The 15855-nt window shown below is 49.9% G+C and overlaps 1 protein-coding gene across 17 annotated transcripts in view; it reads right to left on the reverse strand.

The window, feature by feature from the left end:
- Window positions 1-3037: 3037 nt before the first annotated feature.
- EPB41L1 (erythrocyte membrane protein band 4.1 like 1) overlaps window positions 3038-15855 on the reverse strand; it is a 123009-nt gene continuing 110191 nt past the window's right edge. For 16 of the 17 annotated variants that reach the window (XM_059133328.1, XM_059133338.1, XM_059133335.1 and 13 more), the window contains 5 exons: window positions 15510-15596; window positions 14406-14489; window positions 12314-12394; window positions 11861-11977; window positions 3038-6479 (listed from right to left, as the gene is read on the reverse strand). In XM_059133328.1, coding sequence (XP_058989311.1) covers window positions 6471-6479; window positions 11861-11977; window positions 12314-12394; window positions 14406-14489; window positions 15510-15596 — 378 coding nt within the window. In that variant the 3' untranslated portion in view covers window positions 3038-6470. The remainder of the gene's footprint in view (window positions 6480-11860; window positions 11978-12313; window positions 12395-14405; window positions 14490-15509; window positions 15597-15855) is intronic. The other variant, XM_059133325.1, reaches the window with a different exon arrangement.

Below are 15855 nucleotides of genomic sequence, written 5' to 3' on the forward strand. Positions count from 1 at the left end.
CTGAAGCCAGACACCAGGGTTCAGCTGGGTGTGTGTATCTATCACAAGTTTAATTAATGACTGGATTAATAAATGATTTCTGTTTGAGGGCTTTGCGCTGTGCTGGGCGGCTGTATCAGTCAGGGTTCAACCAAAGAAACAGAATCAATAGGAGATATATATTAAGAGATTTTTTTTTTACGAAGAATTGGCTTGTATGATTGTGGGGACTGGCTAGGTAAGTCCAATAGCCACAGGGCAGGCCATTCATATATGATTTCTAAGCCTTAACGTAACCCTAGTAAGTAGTTATTAGTATTCCCAGCTGACAAAAGAGAAAACCAAGGTTCAGAGAGGTTACACAGCTGGAAAGTGGCAGAGCTAGGATGCAAACCACGGTCTGACGGATTGTTCCTGTCCCCATGCCGCTGCTTCTTAGCTTGTCAGTCACACTTCCTCAGTGACAGCTGGACACACCAATCTTTCTCAGTCAAACCTCATCTCTTAGTGGGTTGCAGACTATCCTGGGCCCTGCAGTCACGGTTAATCACAATAAGCTGCTGCAGGATTAACCAGAGATGGCCTCCATCAGTCACAGTCACGCCTGTCAAACTCTGCCTGTCATGTCGATTCCATTTCCTGTCTGAAGAAGCTCAGCTCCTTCCCTGACCCTCCTTATTCCCAGTGCAGGTGCTGAGCTAAGTTTATGATTTCAGAGCTCCCTGTTCCAGCTGGGCTCACCATCTTCTCAGAGACTCCAGCCCTGAATTAGGGCTTGAAAGCTATAAATGGTGGCCCTGGAATGCCACCTTATGGGTCACACGTCCATCCAGATCAGGTTTTCAACTCTGATACTACTGACAAATCAGATCAGATTTGTTGTGGGATCTGTCCCATGATTATGGGATGTTTAGCAGCACCCCTGGCCTCTACCCACTGAATGCCAATAGCACCCCTCAGGTGTAACAACCAAAAATGTCTTCAGACGTGGCTAAATATCCCCTGGGGGAGGGCAAAATCACCTCCTTCCCCTCCGTTTGAAAACCAATGATCTAGATAAATCAACTCCACCTTATTCCCAAGCAACACAGAGGCTGACCCTGAATTTCTGGGAGATAAAGATACAGATCCAGAGTGTGTGTGGACCCAGTATTTGCAAACTGTGTCCTATTCCAGAGCCCCATGGGTGACAGATAGCTAAAGGAAGTGTACAGGAAACAAATTTAGGGAAGGATTCCCAAAACTCCTGAAAGCAACTACCTCTGACAATGGACCGGATTCCAGAGAGCGTTGATGAATTGTTTTCACTGCACAGCATTTTGTGTCATTGAGTGAATTACCTTTGGAAAGAAACAAAATAGTATTTAGTATTCAAAATTACTAGGAAATGCTCAGAATTTAAGTTTAAAATAGTATTTAGAATGGTATGTCCCAGGGCGCCTGGGTGGCTCAGTGGGTTAAGCCACTGCCTTCGGCTCAGGTCATGATCTCGGGGTCCTGGGATCGAGTCCCATGTCGGGCTCTCTGCTCAGCAGGGAGCCTGCTTCTCTCTCTCTCTGCCTGCCTCTCTGTCTACTTGTGATCTCTCTGTCAAATAAATAAATAAATAAATATTTAAAAAAAAAAAAAAGAATGGTATGTCCCAGGTAATTTAAGCTCTGAAGAGATATACATACCTGGAAAAAGAGTGGAAGAAAATGCATCCAATTATTTATAATGGTTCTTGCTTGTGAGATTTGGGGCAATAGAGAAGTTGGCCTGGGGTTAGGCACTTAGAATAAAAAGGAAAGTGTGGTACATGCAACTCAGGTAGCCTAAGGAGTAAGTTTTACATGGACTATGGGTTTTTAATTTTATATTTTTGCATTTAGTTTTATGAAGACCTCCTTTCTTTGGGAAGTGACACTAGTTTTTGATTTATGGAAGTAATGTTTCATATAGATATACATATACATTTATACACACACACACATATATATATAATTTACAGAGTCCATTTAAATAAGTAATTAAAGGGACAAGTGGCATGTAGAGGGACATGGCAATGTATGTGGAGGTGGGCAAATGTTGAAGCTGGGGGTCACGGTATACATTAACCACTAGGTTCCCATGGAGAGGGTTGTAGGAAGAGACCCCCAATGTAAGTGCCTTCTTTCAGAAAGAGGAGGGATCATGCTGTTCCTCCATGCATCAAGCCCCTCTATGTCCTGGGGCCCACAGACTTACTGTTCCTTCTGCCTAGAATAGTCTTTTTTTTTTTTTTTCTTAAGATTTTATTTATTTATTTGACACAGAGAGAGAGAGAGATCACAAGTAGGCAGAGAGGCAGGCAGGCAGGGGTGGGGGGAGCAGGCTCCCCACTGAGCAGAGAGCTGATGCAGGTTTTGATCCCAGGATCTTGAGATCATGACCTGAGCTGAAGGCAGAGGCTTAACCCACTGAGCCACCCAGGCACCCCATTCTTTTTTTTTTTTTTTTTTTTTTTTAAGATTTTATTCATCCATTTGACACACAGAGAGAGAGCACAAGCAGCGGGAGAGGGAACCCAATGCGGGGTTTGATCCCAGGACCCTAGAATCATGACCTGAGCCGACTGAGCCACCCAGGCGCCCCTGCCTAGAATATCTTGCTCAAGTCCCTCACCTTACTGGATCTTTCTCTTCATTTAGCTCCTCCTCAGGGAGGCCATAACTGGCCACCTTGTTTAAGTGGTCTCCTTCAGCAGCCATCTCCTGCCTCTGTGCATTTCCTTCTTGGTGCCAATCACTCCAGAACTATCTCCGACTGCTTGCCTGTTGTATTATGTTTCCAGTACTCCACAAGTCTGAGAGTTCCCGGAGGGTAGGAAATTTGTCTTATTTGCGGTTGTGCCTGCAGAGCCTAACCCAAGTCAGAGACCATACTGGAAGCTGCAAATAAGTGTTGCATGAAAGTGTTCAAGGTTGGGATTTCTTCCACACCTGTTTGAGCCCTCCCCACAAGGCCAACCCGTACTGGTAGCTAAGGGAAGAAGGAGAGAGAGAGAGAGAGAGAGAGAGAGAGAGAGATGCCAAGGCAGTTTGTGGTTCAGCATCAAACACATTTATTTCACTTTTATTGAGTATACAAGAACAGAGAACACACGCATACAGCACAGAGCACTGAGGTGGGGGAGCGTGGGGACAAGAGGGGAGGGAGGGGTATGAGTAAAAAGGAACAGGACAGCATCGCAGTTGGTTGGAAGGTGCTTTTGAAAAAAAAAATTATTTAGAGTGATGTTGCTCATGCAATCGCAGGCCAGTCTTGGAATGTGCTTGCAGGATTCACAAACTGAAACAGGTCCTGGCACCTCCTGTCCCCTCAGATGAAAAAGATCCCAAGAAAGTAAAACAAGAGAAAAATGAAGATCTGTAGGACAGCAGACTGGGAAAAGACCCTGGAGAGCATCTGGTTTATCCTACTCATTTTGCAAATGGGGAAACCGAGGCCCCAAAGGCGGGGGTGGGACTAGACCAATGTCACATGGTGAGTTAGGGGCTGAGCCAGGATACCCTCCAGGACATTTTCCATCATGCTACATGGTCTCCTGGGTGGATAGGCAGCACAAAAAGGATGAGAAATGCAAAAAGGAAAAAAGAAAAGTAGGTTGAAGACAGACAAGACAAACACCTATATTCTCTATGAAGAGGAGGATGGGAGGAAGCAGTGCCCTAGATTTCAGCTTTGCAGCTCCCCTCCTCCCTGGTGGCACTACCTGCCTCTCCACGGAAGGAAGGTCACAGCATCTGTGGGATGGAGAGCTCCACAAACCCTGGCCAGCTCACAAGCTAAGCCTGGTCCCTTTATCCCTGCTCTGAAGCCACACATTCAGGGGCTGTAAACAGGTGCAGGATCCAGAACAAATACTCTCCCTCTGAGGTATGACCCGTGTGCTCGGGGCACCTGGTTCCTGCAAAGACAGGGGTGCCTGAGCCACATTCCGGGTGGCCCGGAGAAGGGGTGGAGCCATTCCAGCTCTTGGCCCAGAAAGAAAATAGGAGCTTTCAGGTTGAGACGGGTGGGAAGGAGGTTTTGTGGCTTCTCCACCAAGGTAGTAAAAAAGAACCTGGTGCATGGGAAGTAGCACTCAGGGTGGGGGTGGGGGTTGGAGTGAGCCACTGGTCTTGCTCCAGGGGGTTGGGGGCTGGGGGTGGAGATGGCTGAATCTGCCCTCTGAGCCCCAGGGGCAGGTCTCTCTCTGCCTGCTCTCTGTCCCATTTTGTCCCATTTAGCCAACACTGTTCTGGTTTCTTGTTCTCAGGTCAGCACCAGCTTAGCAAACTAAGTATTTATGTCACTGGGGTAACTGACAAGTAAGCCGAGGGGTATCCCCGGGCAATGGCCAATAATTGGAGAGAATGTGAAAATGCTCAGAGGGGCAAGCCGTGATTGAAGATGTAAGGCTGGCTCGGGGAGCTTCCAGGTCCCTCCCCTCTCCCACATTCTCTCCTGCAGTCCAAGCCTAGTGCCTGGCACAAGCAGGTACTCAATAAATATTTGTTGAATGACTTCAATGGCCGCTGTAGAGGTGGGGCAGGGCAGGTAAGATGGGACTGAGAAATTAAAGTGCAGTAGGGACATATTCCCTCCAAAGGGGACTCACTGAGCTCCGGGGAGCAGCTCCTGGCAGGCAAGCCTGGGAAAGCCCGAGCTTTGGTTGGGGTATTCTCCAAGGGCTTCTGTGGTCTGAAGGCAGTTCTGGAGACTCTGAGGGTACAGCTCAGAGCTCAGATGCTGGCTGAAGGGGAGGTTTCCAAAGCCAGTCTCACACAGAGAAGGAGCCTCTGAGCAACACATTTCTTCGGTGGCTTATTCAGGGTGGGGAGGGGGCGGAGTGGGGGGGCGGGGTTGGGTGGTGGTAGGCAAAGCCTTTGGAAATGAAGTTTTGTCCTATCGGGGCCTGCCCTTGTTCAGGGTCTCTGCCATGGGTGCTTTGGTCCAGGAGGAAGAGAATGAATGTGGGAGGGGAGAGGACCAGAGCGCCCCAGGCTCTCCCGACAGCCAGGTTAAAGCCACCATTCTCTGCAGTGGCCAAGGGTGTCCCATCTCTTTGCATGGGGAGTCAGCTGTCACAATGTGGTCAGGGAAAAGACACGTGGCTGAAAAAAGAGAAGACTGAAAACCAGAGCAAACCCCCTAGGGGGCTATGGGGGCTGAGCCGGGGACCCCTGTAGTGGAATCCTGACCCTGGACCCCACAGCTGAGCACAGATCAGGCCCTGGTGGCTGCTGCCCAAAGCGGGGAAGGCATCTTGGACTACATCTGTCTCTTCCTCCTTGCCAAATACCTGCCCCTCCTTCTGGGGACCCCACCCCTCCCCACCAATCAACCAGTTACAAATACCACACACTGTATTACTACGCTGAACCGTCAGCTCCTCCTGCGAACAGCCCACAGCCAGAGTTCAGGTCTCCTTGGCTGGGCCGGTTCAGTGCGATCTAAGAACCTTGGAATACATCAATCACAGTCGGATAATTATAATTTTAAAATGTCAGCTTCATACTTACCAGCACTGTTTATTTTAATATTTGTTTCCTGTTATATGTCATATACATAACTTAAAAGCACATCCATACACATCTCCTACAAGCTGCACCTTCATCGTGACAACCCATAAATGCACAGTGTCTACTTTCCTTCCTGTGGCTGGGTTTTCTGCGCTTGCTTTCTCTTCTTTTTCTTGTTTCAAACCAGAGTCACCGGCAGGACGGGGATACAGAGGGTGGGGGAGGGGGAGGAGGGAGCCAGAGACAGAAATGACAACAAGACGAGTGAGTGAGTGAGTCGAGGGGGAGGGGAGGCGGAAGAAAGGAAGGTGGATTTTGCAGCCCAGTGTCAAGACCCAAAAAATAATAATCCAGTGTTCCTCCTTTCCGAGTGGGGGATTTTCTTTCTTTCTTGGCAAACGGTTGACGGCGCGTGTCTCGCTGCTGAGATTTCTCTTGCTTTGCTGCAAGAGTGTTTCCTTTGCACTGCAGTGGGCAGCACACGCTTCAGGACAAATGGAATGCTCGTTCGTCCACGCAAGGTAACGTGCAGAACCAGGGTCGTTTTGGACTCCTATGATCATCGTGGTCTGGCTTGCTTTTGTCGTTCCGCAGGGCTTCGAAAGGGGGAGTGAGAGATTATTGTCATTTTATATATATATATATATACTTTTTTTTTCCTGAAAAATCCCACCAGTTCTTCAATTTGTCTGCAAAGGAAATGTAGGTGTTCAGATGTTGGTTGTTGCTGTTGGCCGAAGGTGCGGCCAGCCCCAGCAGCAGTGCAAGCACGCGGTGTTTCCTGTATATATATCTATATCTATATATATCTATATATATATGCTTTTCCTTTCCCAGTCCCTCTTCGGTGACAGTACGTCACAGCTGGGACTGCGGTGTTGAGTCGGAGAATCCAGAATGAAGGCCCCTTCTTAACGGTTCTCTGGCTTGGGTTGGACCAGAAGCGCCAGCATCTCTTCACAGAGGTCAGGATTCCTAGAGCCGGAGGCACGGAGGGAAGGGGACACGAAGGAAGAGAACAAGAAAAATTAGTAACTTTTTCTCATTCATCTTTAAATACACAGCAAGAGGTGGTTTTAGCTCCCTTTCCTGTATGCCCTTTATTATGGCTCAGGAAGATCAAGTGACTTGTCCAAGGTCACACAGCCAAGACCTGAACCTGCATCTGTCTGGAAATCTGTCCAAGTTTCCTTTAACACTAAGAGGCTCAGATCCCATGCGGCTCACCTTTTCTTCCTACCTCCTCCTGGACTAAGAATTGTTTAGTTGTGATTGCAGAAGTTATTTCTTTTTCTCTCTCATCTCCATGGGCCTGCGTGTCCTGGGATTACACCCCAGCGAGCAGCGTTTCCATAAAGAAATTGGAGCTTGGATTCCAACTCAAGTTTGACTCCAAAATTTTGTGGTCAAGTGCATGGGGTCCACCATCAGATGGCCTGAGTTCAAATCCCATTCTATGGGCTACGAGCTCTGCCATCTTGGATGAGTTTCTTAACTTCTTTAGGCCTCCTGTGCTCCTCTGTAAAATGGGTGCTTCCTCACGCAGTTACAGGGAGGATTCAAAACAAAGGTTAGCAAACAGGAACCACTGAACAAGTACCTAACTGTTCCTATTATTACTACTGCTGTTGTTAACTTAGCCACACACCGTTTGGCTCTCCTTGAGGGCAATGGCTGCCTTTTACTTATCTTTGTCTTTCTTTCTTTCTTTTTTTTTTTAATAATTTTTTGTAAAGATTGTATTTATTTATCTGACAGACGGAGATCACAAGCAGGCAGAGAGGCAGGCAGAGAGGGAGGAAGAAGCAGGCTTCCCGCTGAGCAGAGAGCCCAATGTGGGACTCGATCCCAGGACCCTGGGATCATGACCTGAGCCAAAGGCAGAGGCTTTAACCCACTGAGCCACCCAGGCGCCCCTATCTTTGTCTTTCTAATGCTCATCACTATGCATGGTGCACAGCAGCTCCCCAGAACCACTTAACGGGGTGGGGGTAGTAATCCTTTCTGCCCTTTCCCATTCACATAGGGTCCGGTGTGAAGGGAGTCCTAGACACAAAATTCTTCTCAGTTTAGTTGACAGATGGGAAAATGGAGACCCAGAGGGTTCAATGTCCCAGTGAGTTGGTGACAGAAATGAGACTAGAACCCAAGATTCCTGCTTTGAAACAGGTCAGTTTTCCCCTCCCATGTCATCCAGATCTTGGAAGTAAGGAAGCTGGGTGTTGCAGTGTTGTGGAGACAGGTCCTGTCTGAGAGAGATGGGCCAGTGGGAGAAGATGGAAGAGAAACCACACATCTGGCCTGAGAGTTGCAGGGAGTAGAAAGACCCTGTGTCAGACGGGTGTGCTTCCCGCACTCAGAGCAAGAACTTCAAAGAGGAGGAACTTCGGGAAGGAAGGCCAAGAGTCAAGTGCACTCTGAACAGATGTTTCTGGAGGATTCAGGGAGGGAAGAGAAGCTAAAGGCCAGCAAGATGGACACCTGCAAGGAGCCAGGGCTTGTGCACCAGACTGGTGGTGGAAGCTTACAGTCTGACTTACCCAGGGCTCTCATCCATCCCTGAACATGGCGAAACCTTGGGGGATAAGAATGCGGTTTCACAGTGCTAAGGATCTGTACGTGAGGTGCTGTCCTTGTGCGTCACTGCTGTGGACTGAATATTTGTGTCCCCCACCCCCCAACCAAAATTCCTATGTTGAAGCCTTAATTCCCAATGTAAAGGATTTTGGGGGGGGCGTCTTTGGGAGGTACTTAGGTTATAAGGATGGAACCCTCATATATAGGATTAATGCCCTTATAAAAAGATAAACAAGAGAGATTCTCTCTCTCTGCTCTGCCACATGAGGACATATAGAGAAGACAGCCACCTGCACCTTGATCTTGGACTTCCCAGGCCCCCATACTTGGGAGAAATGAACATGTGTTGTTTAAGCCACCCAGTCTATGGTGTGCTGTCAAAGCAGCCTGAACTAAGACACTCACAGATGCTAATTATTATCGCAGCTCCAATTCCTAGGTGAACTTCATTTTATAGATGAGGAAACTGAGGTCCAAGGAGGTTCCTCTGGGCACACTGCTAGCAGGGAGTTTTGGGCTCCAAAGGGTGTGTTCTTTGTACTCAATTCTGCTAGCTTCCTGAGGAATTTTTTTTCCCACAGTGGCAGGCTGCACTTGAAGTCTTATAGCTCAGTGTAAACATGACATGGGATGTCTTCAAAAGACTTTAGACACTTCAGAAATGCCAAGGACACCTAAATGATACCATATTATAATTTATCCTTCTTAGTTTATTACATCAGAGTCTGAATGTGCAGTGTTTTGACAGCTTAATTTGAGTTGATAATAATCAGAATCACCCTTAGTTTTTACTGAGCACTTACTATGTGCCAGGCGCCGTGTTAACTGCTGTGTATGTAGGATCTCACCAACCCTATGGGATAAGGAGGTTAAGACCACAGGGTGGCTCTGGAGTCTCACAGATGAGCTTTGACTCCCTCACCAAGCCCCATGGCTCCAAGCAAGTCACCTAACATCTCAGGGGCTCAGTTTCTTCATTTATGAGAACGAGCAGATGACAATACGTTGGTCAAGTGCATGTCCTCGTGCCTGGAAGAGTGTAGACACTCCACACATTTCAGCAATTGTTGTCACTGTGAATACGGTTGCTGACCATTCGCCAATGAGCAAAGTGCAGAGATTAAACAATCTGCTCGAAGTCACATGGCTAATGGCAGGCAGGGCTGAGACGAAATCAGGTTTGCAGGATTCCAGATCTTTCCGTGGGCTACCAAGATATATCCCTCCATCAAACTGACATGTTTCAAGCACTTTAAAAAGGAGTCTTCAAATTCAGAGAAGACCCCTCCCCAGAATGAGAGAGTCTGCTGATATTAGGGGTCAAAGGTATTTCCTAAGTAGTGTAAAGCATATAGAGAGAAAGGCAAGGGAGAAACTTCTGTCTTTCCAGGGTGACATGAACACGGTGAACTTTACAGAAGGATCTGAGAGGGAGAAGGAGAGGAGAGACAGAGGGAGAGAGAGAAGGAGAGAGAGCGAGACCAGAGGAAGGGAGGGTGAGGAGAGAGGGAAGGAGGGGGACGGAGAGAGAGGCGAGACAGAGCGCGGTGGAGTGTGGACAATGCCATCAAAGGAAGAACGAACAGGGGGCGAAGGAGACCCACCAAGTGGGCAGATGTAAAAGGCTGCATGGTGTTGGTTGCTGGGGGGGGGGGGGGGTGTGTGGTCCGGGGGGGGGGGGTGTGGTCCGGGGGGGGGGGGGGATGACTAGGATATGGCAGCAGGAACGAGAGCCCTGAGTGGGAAAATGGGAAGGCAGGAGCCTGGGGGGCTGGCTGGAAGTGCCCCAAGAAAGATGGGGAGCAAAAAGACAGGGAAAGGAAAAAAATAGGAGAAACCCGTGACAGGTACTCTACGAAAGCAAATTGGCAGCCAGAAGGCCATGCCTGGAAAGGGCTTGCCCCTTCTCTTTGTTTTGCAAGTGAGGAAACTGCTTGCCCAGGAGGGAATGGCTGGGACTAGAGCCAGGTCCCCGGATTCGCAACACAGAATGCTTTGCACCAGTAGCTGCCCATGGACTTCCAACGCATAAATACAGATTCCCAGGTCCGGTCCAGCCCTTCTAAATCAGACTTTATGATCTTAGTTCTCCAGTACCCGTATTCCCCCAGTGATGCCGCCAGTGCACTACCCCTCAGAGATCTGGGGGACAACGGGCAGGAATAACTGGACGATGGAGGGGACCAGAAGGACTGTTTGCATGGAAGTCCGAGGAAGGCTGGGGGGAGGCTCTGCCCATGACCAGCTGCTACTTCTGTAGAAGCAGTGCTGTCCAGCAGAAATAGAAATGAGAGCCACGTATGGAATTTAAATTCCTTTAACTAGAACTCGCTAAATTTTCTAGATATTTCCAATTTCCTTAACCCTTCTAGGTAGAAACTTTTCATTTCCAAATTAAAATTCTAAATTTCAAATTACCATAAAAAGAGTAAAAGAAACAGGGGAAATGGACTTATAATAATACATTTTACTTAAACCAGTACATCCAAATATGATCATTTGAGGTTGTAATGAATAGAAACACTATTGAGACATATTGCAAGCCTTGTCTCATATTAAGTCTTCAAAACCCTGCATACATTTTCCCCTTAAAGCATGTCTGATTTCAGATTAGCCAATTGCAATTGCTCGACAGCCATGTGTCTTGCATGGTATGAAGAAAACCTGACCATCACTGCAGAAAGTTCTGTTGGACAGCACAGTCTAGACGAGGGCTTGGCAGCCCTTCAAGGTGGAAGGAAAATGTTTCAGTGCATTTTCTTCTGACAAGAAGGGAGTGGTGATCCACATTCTTGTATCTTTCTAGAAAACACAGTCTTATTCATCAGGGAAGAGGGCCAAAGGAGATCTGCTGCTTGTAGGGGTCTCTGAGATGAGTTCTTTTTTCACTGTAGCACAAATCCAAGTATATAGCCCGACACATTTTTATATATGTCTACACCCATGTGACCTACTCCGTTCAAGATGCTGACATTTCCAGCACCCCCAAAGGTTTCCCCGTGACTCTTCCTGTCAATATCACATCCCAGAACTAAGCAGTATTCTGACTTTTACCATCACTGATTAGTTTGGCCTACTTTTGAACTTAAACAGAATTCTCCCACTCAACTCAATGTCTGTGAGATTTCATTTTATATGCCTGATAAAATTCAGTCAATTTCCAGAGGGACCAGAATAACCCCTCCCCCAATTTAGGCTAATAAAAGCCCTATCTGCTAGAGCACCATCTCCTTCCTCTTGTTCAGCAAGGCATGGTCTATCCATAAGGAAACAGAAAAGTAAGTTTCTGACCCAAGGTAGCCTGAGAAGTCAAGGGTTTGCGATCTAGCAACACAGATGGAATCAAGAACTCTGGTCATCATATTCCCCCTTAGCAACATCCAGTGACCTGTGATGGAGGCAGAGAATCAGGGACAGGAAGGTGGCGGTTGGCCTGAGGGGCCTTTTTCTGGCTTCAGGTTTTTAGGTAATGGCCAGTAAGGCTATGCTTGTCTCCAGCTGTCCCGCCTCAGGACGGGCTATCCACCCTCATTCCCTGGCCTTATCACGTCCAGATATACTTGGGCCTGAAGCCCCCAAGAAGCCAAGGAACCAGTCTTCCCCACCCCCACTCCCCACTCTGATTTGTTATATTTGAGGAAGCTACTTCTCCCCTTTGAGCCACAAACCAGGAACGTGGGGACTTAAAGCTGTGCTTGGGACCAAGCCACCTGATAGAAACGACCCTCGGAAGATCTCACCACCTCCCTCTCCTGGCTGCTGAGCCTCAGAGGTCTTACCTGTGGCTTCCTGTCCCTCTCCTCTGGGGACGGGTCTGTTTCTCTATATACGACAGCTTTGGTTACCAACATGTCAGGATGCTGCAGCTTGGCCTCCTTGATGGCCAAAGCCAGGGCCTGGTAGACAGAAGCAACAAAGTGAGGAATGGATATCGAATACAGGAGGGACCCTGGAGACCGACAAGCCCCTTCCTGTACAGTTGTGGAAACTGAGGCCCAGGAGAGGCACTGGTCAAAGAGTTAAAAGGGAGAGCCCAGAGCTTGGGTTCTCTGGCTTCTTCGGGCTCCCATTCTATGCCCCTTTTTGGGGGGCTCATTTGGGGCTCATTGTCTGAATAAGGATCAGCATGAAATGGACTTGATCCTCTGCCCACAAGGGCAGCTGTTCACAGGTGACCCAATATGGGAGGGGCTGGGGACTGCCCCCAGGATCAGCGTTCCCTACCCCCATACCTGGTCTTGATCAACATCTTCATCCCCAGTGATGATGATCCGCTTCTCAATCCTCGTCTCAGAAAATCCCCCTTTCACAGTCTGCAGAGTGAAAGGGCAGGAAGGTCAGCTCTGGGTCCTGCCAGGGTGTGACCGGGCACCCATCCAAAGCACCCCTCAAGGACGAGGCTGGAACCAGCAGTCACCTTCTCTCCTGGCTCCCTCTTCTGGTTTTTGGGACTTTAGATGGCACATCTCGCCCGCGGCTACCACTCCCCCCAACGACCAAACTGCCCCCTCAAGGTCTTCCGAGCCCAGCTCAAGTCAGGCTTCCCTAATCCAGGTTGGTGACCCTGCCCCACTCCTGCCTTGGTATTCCCCGACTACCAAGTCTGTCTCTCTTGCGCCACTTCTGGGGCTCTCTGCCTCATGCTGACCTTGTGTGCATGACCCGGCCTGGCTCGCTAGGCTGGAGCTCTTGAGGGCAGGGGCTGCCTTTTGCTCATTTCCGTTTCGCCTCCCCCCCTGTCCAATCTGACCAGGGCAGGTGCTAAATGCAGAGTCGTTGAATGAACACATGAATGAAATGTGAATGGTGACACGGTTCTATCTTAAATGACTTCAAACAACACTACAAGAGAAAACCACGTTGGTGATGCTTATAACGTCCACTGTTTTCCGAAAGGGCAGGGTTTGGGCACAAGTCTAGAAGTAGAAGATGGGGAAGGAACTAACTGCTTGGCATATCGAGGAGGGTGGTAGCTGAGGGAAATCCCAGCAGGAGCCAGGAACGGACAGAAAGAAGGGGACTCCTGGTTTGCAGGGAGGAGGTGGGGGAGCGACTTCGGGTAGAACAGTTTTCTGAGCTGTATGCAGCGGGGTGTGTGATGGAAAACCCTCCCCTAAAACTTTCAGTGAAGTCAACATTGCTCACAAATGCTTTGGGTGGGTGGGCGGGGGGTGTTGTGGAGGGAGCTTCCTGGGAATGTGCAAAGGTGCTGAGTCCTGCATACACGCGATGCGGCAGGGCTGGGACAGTTGGTGTGTGCATAACGGCCAGTGGTACCTAGCGGACTTCTCCCTTAGAGGGCTCCGCAGAACGTCCCTCTCAACCTGCCTTCCATGCCCCTCTCCTCCAGGCCTTCTTCTCTGGCCTGCACCCCTTCCTGCCTCCCTCCTGGCACCCCCCCCCCCCAGGCGTGGAACCACTTGCCTTCAGCCTTCTGCGCTCATTGGCTGCATCACAGCTGATGCATAGGGAGTGGTCCCCTCCCGTAGCCCTGCCTCTTCCTTCCCCCACCAGTCCAGGGCCCCCATCCCTAGTCACTCCACGCCCCTCTCTCTTCGCTCCCCCATTTACCTGTGCACACTGATGGACCTAATCTCCTCTTCTTAAACCTCTTTGTGCTGGGTCACTCCCCAGTTTAAAAATCTTGACAGTGTTCCAATGGCTCTTAAACCCTTCCTAGTCTCATCTGTCCTGGGTTTTGTCTCGTTTGTCTCTATTTGGCTTCCCCTGCCTCCAGTCCACCCCAATTTCCGCCCCTTCAGCGCTACTTCTCCCTGATGAAGACCCCCCGCCCCCACCGCCATCCCCCCAAACATGCAGCACTTCCAGCCGCCACCTGTGCCCCTCGCACAGAGGCAGGCAGCAGCTTGATGTTCACTAGCAAATGTGAACAAATAAACAAATGCAGTCTCTGCTCCCATCTCCTGTGTTGCTTAGAGAACACCTGTGTTTGTCCTCTCCTCCGTCACGAGTCCTACCCGGCTTCCTAAGACCCCGCACAAATCCCACTTTTCTCCAGAAAAGCCCTCCTCACCCCTTCTAAATCCTGCCAGCACGTAAGGTCTATAAGGTGCAAAAGCCATGGCTCCGAATTGCTTCTGGGAAGGGGGTCTTGCCCCCACCCCCCCTGCCAGCCTGGCTGCCGATGATGAGGGGCGGGGCCCGTGCCTAGGATGACCCATAGTACAGATCAGAGCACGTAGCACTCCAGAAGCTAGACCACTGCCGGTCTTCTCTGTCCACGATACAAGGCACAGCGATGGCCGTGACCTTGCCCAGCCCCACGGCCAGGGTGGGGGCAGACGGTGCCCTGCTGCTACTCACTTTGGTAACATGGGTGGTGGTGGAGGTGGAGAGGGTTTCCGCGGTGGCGCCGTAGGTGCTGGTGAGGACATCTTTCCCGATGATCTGCGGAATATAACCACCCCCACCCCCGGGGTCAGGTAAGGACGCTGGGCTCTGCAGGGTGAGGGTGGGGAGAGTAAACCAAGGGCGCCTCAGAAGGGTGAAGTCTGAAAGTCCAAGATGCTTCAGATCATTGACTCTAAGAATTCAGGAATACTGGAATCTTCAGAATGCTTGATCCATGACATTCTCAAACCACTGACTCTCAGATTCCTAGAACCTGAGATTCCTGAGGCCCAGAATTCTAACAAGATTCCAGATTTTAAGAATCCTGGTAGCTGGGGCACCTGGGTGGCTCAGTCATTAAGCATCTGCCTTCAGCTCAGGTCATGATCCCAGGGTCCTGGGATCGGACCCCGCATTGGGCTCCCTGCTCCAGCCAGAAGCTTGCTTCTCCCTCTTCCACTCCCCCTGCTTTGTTCCCTCTCAGGCTGTCTCTCTGTCAAATAAATAAATAAATAAATCTTTGGCGGGGGTGGGGGAGGGAATCCTGGCAGCTCAGAAGAATGAATGGGGGATCCAGGGTAAAAACAGAGCCCTCCCAAACCCCCTACCCCCATCCCAGCTGGGAACACATGGCCTCCGGGGCTAGACAAGGAGAAGGGCAGGCTTGGAGAATGCAGGAGATGCAAGAGACTTCAAGTGACAGCCTCACGCTCACGGGAGCCATTGAAAGAGCCACGTCCAGAGTGCAAGCCTCTGGACTCCTACTCCATCTTTCCTCCTGGCCAATAAGAACAGCAGATACAAATGAGCTGTCCCATCACAAGCATCACCAGGGAGGGGGGGCTGCATCACCCTAATCTGCGATGCCCTCTGGTGTATGTATGTGGGGGGTGGAGGCGATGGATGAGACTCTGGTGGGCACAAGGGAGCCCTACAGGCATCTGAGAGCAATCCACATTCCTGGCATTGTGCTTCAAAGGGCAGCCCACTGGGCTCTATGCTGTGCTCACTCGGGCCACCTATGGACTGCATTCTTAGCACAGAGTCCCCTAGCCTGAGCTGGCCCTACCCACTTACCGGAGAAAGAGAACGGATATCCGTGGCCACCGTCTGTGGGCCTGGGATCATGGCAGCTGCCCCCTTCCCGGACTTGAGACTGTTCTCCTGGGGAAACAATAGTGCTCAGATGGCCGGATCTCGCGTGAGTGGGCCCCCAGGATGGCCAGAGCGCACAGCTGTGTCGCTCTCACGGCCACGAGGTTGAGGAGTGACACTGTCACGCACTTAACACGTGCACACACACACCTGCTCTCATACTTATCACTCACTCGTTCAACATGTACAGTGCCTGGGGTTAGGGACAAGGGCAAACGAGACATGGCATTGCTCTCAAGAAGCACTACCAAAGGAGGGGAGACATTCA

This window comes from Mustela lutreola, chromosome 9 (assembly GCF_030435805.1).
Source record: "Mustela lutreola isolate mMusLut2 chromosome 9, mMusLut2.pri, whole genome shotgun sequence".
Classification (NCBI taxonomy): Eukaryota; Metazoa; Chordata; class Mammalia; order Carnivora; family Mustelidae; genus Mustela; species Mustela lutreola.